The 8,861-nt window shown below is 39.2% G+C and overlaps 1 protein-coding gene across 6 annotated transcripts in view; it reads right to left on the reverse strand.

The window, feature by feature from the left end:
* The window catches only part of wnk2 (WNK lysine deficient protein kinase 2), a 42,624-nt gene that overhangs the window by 17,505 nt on the left and 16,258 nt on the right, over positions 1 to 8,861 (reverse strand). For all 6 annotated transcript variants that reach the window (XM_035520430.1, XM_035520431.1, XM_035520433.1 and 3 more), the window contains exons 3-6: positions 4,278 to 4,498; positions 3,882 to 4,039; positions 2,953 to 3,041; positions 1,690 to 1,909 (exon numbers count right to left, since the gene is read on the reverse strand). In XM_035520430.1, the coding sequence (XP_035376323.1) occupies positions 1,690 to 1,909; positions 2,953 to 3,041; positions 3,882 to 4,039; positions 4,278 to 4,498 (688 nt within the window). The remainder of the gene's footprint in view (positions 1 to 1,689; positions 1,910 to 2,952; positions 3,042 to 3,881; positions 4,040 to 4,277; positions 4,499 to 8,861) is intronic.

Here is an 8,861-nt window from a genome sequence, read left to right on the forward strand (position 1 = left end):
CTGAACTGCGGATTGAAGGTAGTTTATCCCCATCTTAAGTGGGGCGGTTATACTATGGTAATGACATTTTCAATAGCTATGCCATTTCCAAGCATTTCGTGATGTCCAGAACAGCTGTATGTTGAATCATTGCAACGTACAAGAAGACACATGCTGTTAGAAACAAATCTGGGTGTGGTCGCTAGCACAAGACATCAAAAACTTTGGAGAGGAAAATAATCTGATATGCCAACAAGAACCCCCATATCTGTGTGAAGATGATTTTCAAGTTTCATAGGAAGACTATTGTAGGGCTCTTCACCATGGTGGGCTTTGAGGTCCTCACCCAAAGAAAGCTACATTGCTCACACAGTGGCACATTAAATCAAGACTGAAATTTGTCTGTAACCATTTGAAACATGGGGGTGAATTTTGGAAATCTACACTTTGGTCTCATGAGACTAAATTAGTGATGTTCAGGCACATGGATGATGTTGCTGTTGTTTAGTGAAGGAGGAGAGAGGTCTTCAAACCTAAAAACACAATTTCCACAGTTAAGCACAGTGAACATAATGCTGTGGGGAGGTTTTGCTGCTTCAGGCATAGAGAACCTTGCTGGGGTCATGAAGAACGAAGATTATGTTGACATTTTGTATGCTTTGATAATGTGAAGAAATCTGCTGCCAATCTAGCTTTAGGACATTGTTGGGTCTTTCAGCAAGACAATGACCATAAGCGCAATCCAACTTGATCCAACTTGTGAAGGACATCAAAATCAAAGTGGCTCTCTCAAAGCCCAGATCTCAATCATATTGTTAATATCTGGTGTGAGCTCAAGATTAAGGTCCATGCTCAATAACCATGTAATTTTGATGATCTGGAAAAATTTGCCATTGACGAATGGGCTAAGATCTCTTAACAGACATGTGCCAATCTAGTTAGGAACTACAGTAACAGTTGTGAGTCATCAAAGTTACACTACTGACTACCAGTTGTCAGAAGGCTAGACATTTTTGTTTTTTCTTGTTTCCATTTAGTACATCAATAAAATATCTTTGTGGAGATATTGTCTTTGAGTTAATTATACTATAAACTCTTTTGTACCAGTAATTTCCTTAAGAAAAGATAATGGATTTGTTCAATTTCATAAAGGGGCTAATAATTTTGACCTTAACTGTATGTAGTTGTTTGTAATAAAATAATCAACCTGAGTATATGACAACTTGTTTATATATATATTTAGTTCATGGCTGCCTTACACGGTATCTGTGTAATTTTAACTTTGATAATTATTAAGTCCCAATAGTCAATCCAAAGCTCAGACTCATGTTACAGTTAATTAAATTGTATTAATAACATTAGACCTCCATAGACAAGGCAGGGTGTCACCCAATCTATGTATCCTAGGACAGATTAGTTCCAACTGCACTACTTTCTGACAATGAGATCAGTGACCATTCTCCATGATGATTCATCAATGAATCCAATTCTTGTTAAATAATTTTTAACTTGCTGTCTTCCTTTGTTTTTAGAGTTTGACATGTAAAATATGGAAAGCCTGCTGATATATTTTGTTCTTCCTTTCAGTAAAGGAACCTCCAGACAACCAGAATAAGAGGGAAATACAGGTCTGTTACCAGACATGAAATATAAGCTCAAATATTTAGTGTACATATATTTTCAAAATGTGATGGTTTCCTCTATGATTACCATTTCTTGGGCGACTCCCTCTGGGACCTCTCTCTCAAGGTCAAAGGTGAACTCGATAGCGCCACTGTCCTTGTACTTCCCTTTCAGCTTCCTTGCGTCCTCCACCCACAGTCTGAGAGCGATCGACGCCTTCTTACCATCATCTTCCTCAGCGAGTTCCACCCTTACTCCGGTGTCTTCCGCAAAGAAGGCATGATTCAGCAGATCCTTAATGGAGTATCTAGGAAGAGAGAAAGGGGCTGCTAAGATGGGTTCACATGGGCCTGTGACTCTTTCCTGCAACCGATGTATATCTGAGCCTTTCCTTAAAGTTTCCTTAAAAAGAAACCGTAAACTAATAGTGCTTTAGAGCAACATCAGTGTGATATCACAAACAGTTAAGCACATGATAACAGGTAAGAAGAGCTGATACATGCGTGCACATACAAACACACACACACACACACACACACACACATACACATTTACAACTTGAATACAGGTTCAAGCTATGTTCACAAAATAGATTTTTCTCATCTTTACCTAATCAGATTTGTGTGATTTAACACACTACATGCAGTTGTTAAAACCTCGAGGAAAAGAGCATACGCAGAAAAATAACATTTCACATTGTTACAGAGACAAAACAGTGTGAAACTCCTCACCACTCCCACAGTACAAACCAGTATGTCCCTCCAGACAATCTAGATAAAGGTGGCACAATGGTGTGATGGAAGAAGAATACATTTGGAAGGCAAACAGCTTTACAAAATGTTTTAAAAATGAGAATATTTTTTAAAAAAAATTTAAATGCCTGTCCGTGTATTTAGAACAGATTCAAGCCAGACTTGAATTTATTTATATATATAAAAACAGGAGTGTCATAAACTGAATAGAATACATCTGGGCAGCAGTGATATCAGCTCTAATGTTTGATACATTACTCTGGTGGAGCACAGCTGTTGTAGTAAAGCGCATTAGTCATATGAGAATCTGTGCATGAGTGGAAGGACAGCATGTATTGTGCAACATGAAGAGTGGTAATCATTTAGCCTTTGTGCTCAGTGTCAGGTCAACCCTCAGTTTTCAGAGGAAGAGTTCTCTCTTACCTTAATGTTTCTCCACCATGAGGAAAAGAAGTGGTATGATATTACCCTTTCATTTTAAGATGGTTTATTTTCTCCCAATAAGTTAATTGATCAAAAAACAATCAACTAGTCAATCAGTCAGTCAGTCAGTCAGTGCACTGATGCTGATGCAGTAGCCGTGGAGATGTGATCTCACCTCTCCTCCCAGCGATGGCGGATACACTCTCCTATGATTTCCTTAATCTCAGGCACCATCACCTTATTGTAACTGGCTGGCTTTACTCCCTGTACATGTAGCAAACAGAAACACTGTGTGTATCAGTGGGGCTCAACGCACCACACACATTTTAACAAGTGTGAATATCTTTAACATAGGCCATAAAACCTTTCCACAAATTGTCTACAATTAAACAAAATTACACTTTTAGTTTCTACCCATCCTGTTAATTTCAATAAGATTACATTTATATCTTTTTCGCTAACACTTCTACCCAAAGCTACTTACAATTATGACTGAGTACAACTTGAGGGTTAAAGGCCTTGCACAGGGGCCCAACAGTGGTAACTTGGCAAAGGTGGGGCTTAAACCATCAACCTTCCAATTATAAGTCAAGTACCTTAACCACTGAGCTACTACTGACTAACTGATCTAATCCCAGTTGTAGTTAATTCTGTATTCTGTTTCATCTATATTAAGCACCTTTATTTCCAATTGTTTAAAATACAATTTTAAGTGTTGTTCTTTTAGAAGAAGTTTATCAGAATAAGTCTATATACCTACACATGCAAACACCTAAACAACACTAAAACATTTTAATTGTGATTTCTGCAAAAAAAAAGAAAAGATTTAAAGGAATGAACAGAAGAGACAAAAAAGTGATGTTTATTTTTGTTTTTTAACTAGTACAAAAGCCTTGTTCTGTCTCTGTACAGTAATGTTGCTTGTACTCCAGAGAAGAGAAAAAAATGTGCAAAGTGATGTCGTCCTAGTTCAAAGTGATTCATCATATTGACATGCAAAATCAATACCTGTCTGAGCCCTAAAAATATCATAAAGTTTTAAAAACTCTAACGCAGCTGAAAGATAGTTCTGAGTCAGATTGCATAATAGCCATGGCAACTCACACTGGTGACTTTACGGTAGATCTGCGCAGCGTTCTGGCACTCGGAGTATGGGTACTCGGATGTGGCCATCTCCAGCATGCACATGCCAAAGGCATAGACGTCCACAGCCTCGTCATAGTGCTCCTCATACATCTCTGGAGCCATGAATTCAGGAGTGCCTGCCAGGTACCACAGACACACATGCCACTCAGGCAACACAATACAAACAGGCCCTGCCATATCAGGACTAGTGAAGACTATCCAAGACTTCAGAAGATTATAAGAAGCTTTTGAAAATAAAGACACCTAGAAAGTGTTATTCTATGTAGTGTACACAGTCTGTAGCAGAATATAAATTAGAGGGTTTTATTAGAAGAATTCTTTGAGCAAAATTCTTTGAAAACTGCTGGTCATTACCAATGACGCTTTTAGCGAATGAGGCCCTCTTCAGTGTAGCCAGGCCAAGGTCCCCAATCTTAACAGAGCCTGTGGGGCCTGTTATGAAGATGTTGTCACACTTTAGGTCCCGGTGTATGATGGGAGGGGTCCGTGTGTGCAGGAAGTGAAGACCCTTGAGGATCTGCCTGCACCAGCTCCGAAGGACTTTGGGCTTCATCACCTTGAAGCGTTTCAGGTACCTACAGCAGAGAACACCTCTGAGTTGCTGTGATGCTGCTTCCTGTTTTCAAAACTGTTTTGTGCCAACACCACTGTTTAGGCATACTAGCCCTTACTGCTTTCTTACTTTTTATCAATTTTTTCCTTGGACTTATCTTCATCCTGGAAATCGGCAACTTCCACTAGGCATTGACAACTACTCTATCATCAAAAACTACAACCAAAGAACTACCCAAAAACGGAAGTAATGTTAACATTTTTCTTTTTCTATTATAGCCGCTTCCACGCTTCTTCAGTGGGCAGAGTGCAACATAGCTATTTTTCGTCCATCATTAGCAATAGTTTTATCTGTGAGAAATGTACATTAATTGCTAGTCTGATGGAGAAGACTTTAGCTCCAGAGGTCCGCAACCAGACCTTAGAAAGTGTTAGACCTATTGAGGAAACAGAAGTACCAGTTCTGGATGCCTTAAGCAAAGTTAACATGTCCTCAAGTCCAGCACTACAGCCCTTGCAGTGGGGTGAATGGGTGATTTTATGGCGAGATAGACGGGCTTCTGCTCGCCCACAGGAGCGCTACACTTCTCCCATTCGGGTGTCCAACAGATTTGCCCCACTCAGTGAGGCACCTGCTGAGAAGCCTGTTGAAAGTGCTCAATCATCTGCTGTTCACTACATTACGTCAACCGAGGTTCATCATATTGACACTGTCTATTCCACAAGATAAGCAAAAATACAGAAAACTAAGAAAAACATGTCTTAACAATCTAATTAGTATTAAAGTAACTGATTCATAGAACACTGCCTGCACCTTTTATCTAAAGCTGGGTTTACTAAATGTTAGATTCCTAAAGTGCTCATGATAAATGAAATCCTAACAGATCATAGATTTAATGTACTTTGTCTAACAGAAACCTGGATCAAGCCAAATGAGAACAAAGCTTTAAACGAAGGGTATCTTTCTGGCTACAGCTATGTACACGTCCTCATCTAACTGGCCATGGAGGCAGTATTGCAGGTATTTATACTGACAAATTAAGCATAAACCAGAAAGCTGGTTATGATTTTGAATCCTTTGAAATTATTTTTACTAGCATAAATGATGTAGACAGTAATAAGAAACCCAACCAGCCTCTTCCACTAATTGGCATCCACAGGCCACCAGGACCCTACTCAGAACGTATTAATGAACTTGCAGTTTTCCTCTCTAATCTAGTCACTCTAGAAGAAGGAGCCATTATTGTTGGTGATTTCAATATTCACCTTGATAGTGCCCAAGACCCTCTGAGATTAGCCTGTAGTTCTATATTAGAATCAATTGGTTTCACCCAATGTATAAGAGAACCAACACAGTCTGGTTGACATACGCTTGACTTAATACTGACATATGGTGCAGACATAGAGAACATAGTCATACTACCCCAGTCTGATGCCATTTCAGACCATTCCCTCAATTCACTTGAATTACATATGAGCCACAATATTGTAACCTCGACTTGCTACCACACCAGATGCACGATTACATCAGCCACTGCATCTAGATTTATTGCAAATTTCCCAGACTTATCATTTGTGATTAGGATACCCTCCAAACCCCCGGATCTTGATCAAATGACTGAATGTTTAGAGTCAGTATTCCGCTGCACACTCAGTGATGTTTCTCCACAAAACATTTGGGACAAAAACTTAGTACCTTGGTATAATGATCACATTTAAAATTTAAAAGAGAATGTCAATGGCACCACACTAAACTTATAGTCTTCCAGCTTGCATGGAAGGAGAACCTTCTCAAGTACAGAAAGTCACTTATTACCACTTGAACAGCTCATCTCTCCACCCTAATAGAAAATAACAATAATCCTAGATTTATTTTTAGTACAATTGCACATCTAACTAGGAATAAAGCTGACACGAATGCTCAGAATACAACATCATACATAGTAATAAGTTCATGAATTTCTTTAATGAGAAAATTAAGCACATTAGAGATAGCATTCTGAGTATTAACGTGACATCAGGCAGCTACTTAGGGATCAAAACAACCAAGCCAAAAAAGACTTTTATACCTATCCAAGTGCCTGAACTTATATTTGATCTTGCACTCAAAATCCTCCACATGCTTATTAGAGCCACTACCCACACACTTTCTTAAGGAAATCCTACCTGAAGTAATTTAACCTTTACTAAACATAATAAACTCCTTTGAACATTGGCTCCATACATAAATCATTCAAATTTGCAGTAATCACACCACTTATCAAAAAACTAACCTCGACCCATGTCAGCTGTCAAACTACAGGCAGATCTCAAACCTTCTATTTATTTCCAATGTCTTAGAAAAAGCTGTAGCTCAGCACCTAAGCTTATACCTGAATCAGAACCAGATACATGAAGTCTTTCAGTAAGGGTTTCAGCCTCATCATAATACAGAGACAGCACTGATTAAAGTAGTTAATGACCTGTTGTTGGCTTCTGACCCTTGCTTATATTGCTTGATCTGAGTGCAGCATTTGACACTATAGATCACAACATTTTATTAGATAGACTTGAAAATGTTGTTGGGATTAGGGGAATAGCCCTTTCCTGGTTTAAATCTTATCTAGCTGGTCACTATCAGTTTGTTAACGTAAATGGAGACTTCTCAGCATACACCAAGGTTAGCTATTGTGTCACACAAGGATCTGTTCTAGGGCCTCTGCTTTTTTCTTTATGTATATACTACCTCTAGGTGACATTCTACATAAACACTGTGCTAGTTTCCACTGCTACGCTGATGATAATCAGCTATATGTCTCAGCCAAACCAGAGGACATATATCAGCTTAGTATTACTGACAAATGCATAAAGGATGTCAGACACTGGATGCTGAGGAACTTTCGCTCACTTGATCCTGACAAAACAGAGGTGCTTCAATTAGGCCCACAGAGAGCTAGGTAGTCCTCACTCTCTAATTACTCAATAAACCTCAATGGTCTCCCAATCACATCTTCTCTAATAGTTAAAGATCTTGAAGTGATTATTGATCCCAGTCTCTTGTTCGAAGCTCATGTAAATAATATTTCTAGGACCGCCTTTTTCCACCCCAGGAACATTAGATTAGGTTTATACTCTCCTCACATGATGCAGAAAAGCTAGTCCATGCATTTATTACTTCAAGATTGGACTACTTTAATGCCTTACTATATGGCTGTACCACTAAGTGCCTAAACAAGTTCCAGCTAGTTCAAAATGCAGCAGCCAGACTTCTTACTAGAACTAGAAAATTTGATCACATCACGCCTATCTTAGCTACTTTACATTAGCTCCTAGTAAAATGTCATATTGATTATTATCACGGGACACTTCCCCCCACCCCCTGCGGTACGGCCTGCTGCGTGCAGGGGGTTTCACCTTGTTTGTAACCACGCCCTTGGTAAGTGCACGCACCTGTACGGGGTTTAATGTCTTGTGTCTTTTGTCTATTTAAATCTCTGATAGTGTGTGTACTATGTTGGTCATTGTGAGTCTGCAGTTGTATGTAAATACTTGTGTGTAGTCCGTGTTAAAACATTATTGTAGTCTGTGTTTAGTTAAATGTGTACGTAATGTCTGACATTAATGTTGTGTGTGAGTGCAACCGTTATTCATGTGTTATGTCAATAAATGTCTCACTATATCGAGGGAGTCTGTGTGTCCTGCTCCACGCCCTTCGGCACTCAGACCAGCAGAGTCGTTACAATTATAAAATGCTTCTAATGACCTTCAAAGTACTGAATGGTCTTGCCCCACAGTACCTTAGAGAAGACTTCGATCCACAATCCACCACGTCTTCTTAGATCAAAAGGTGCAGGCTCTTTACTAGTACCAAGAATAAGAAAATCTACCGCAGGGGGCAGAGCCTTTTCCGATAAAGCTCCACACTATGAAATAAACTTCCTGTAAATGTTCGAGACTCAAAGACAGTCTCAATATTTAAGGCTAGGCTGAGAACCTATCTGCACAGTCAGGTATTTTAATAACTAATTCCCATCTTAGGAAAAGGTGTATGACCTGGGGGTCCATGGTCATTGAGAGTTATGGTAAACTGGGATGTTATAATGCTGTCACTTCACCTCTTTTTTCGTGCACATTATAGTTCCCTAATTTATGCACTCTCGTACCAGGACATGCCTAATAATCTATTCTCTTTTTCTGCTGAGGTACACCTACCCAACTACTTCTCCGTTGCCCTTGATGGATGTTCGCGTGTGGGATGGGTTTCGGACACACACACACCATCTGCACCAGACTAGGACTTCTAGAAAGCCGGACTACGGACTAAACATTAATTGCTTATTTTTTCATTTTATTATTTTTTTCTCTTTCACTATTTATTCTACTCCCCACTGTCTATATTGTTACTAT

Source organism: Electrophorus electricus, chromosome 20 (genome assembly GCF_013358815.1).
Source record: "Electrophorus electricus isolate fEleEle1 chromosome 20, fEleEle1.pri, whole genome shotgun sequence".
Lineage (NCBI taxonomy): Eukaryota > Metazoa > Chordata > Actinopteri > Gymnotiformes > Gymnotidae > Electrophorus > Electrophorus electricus.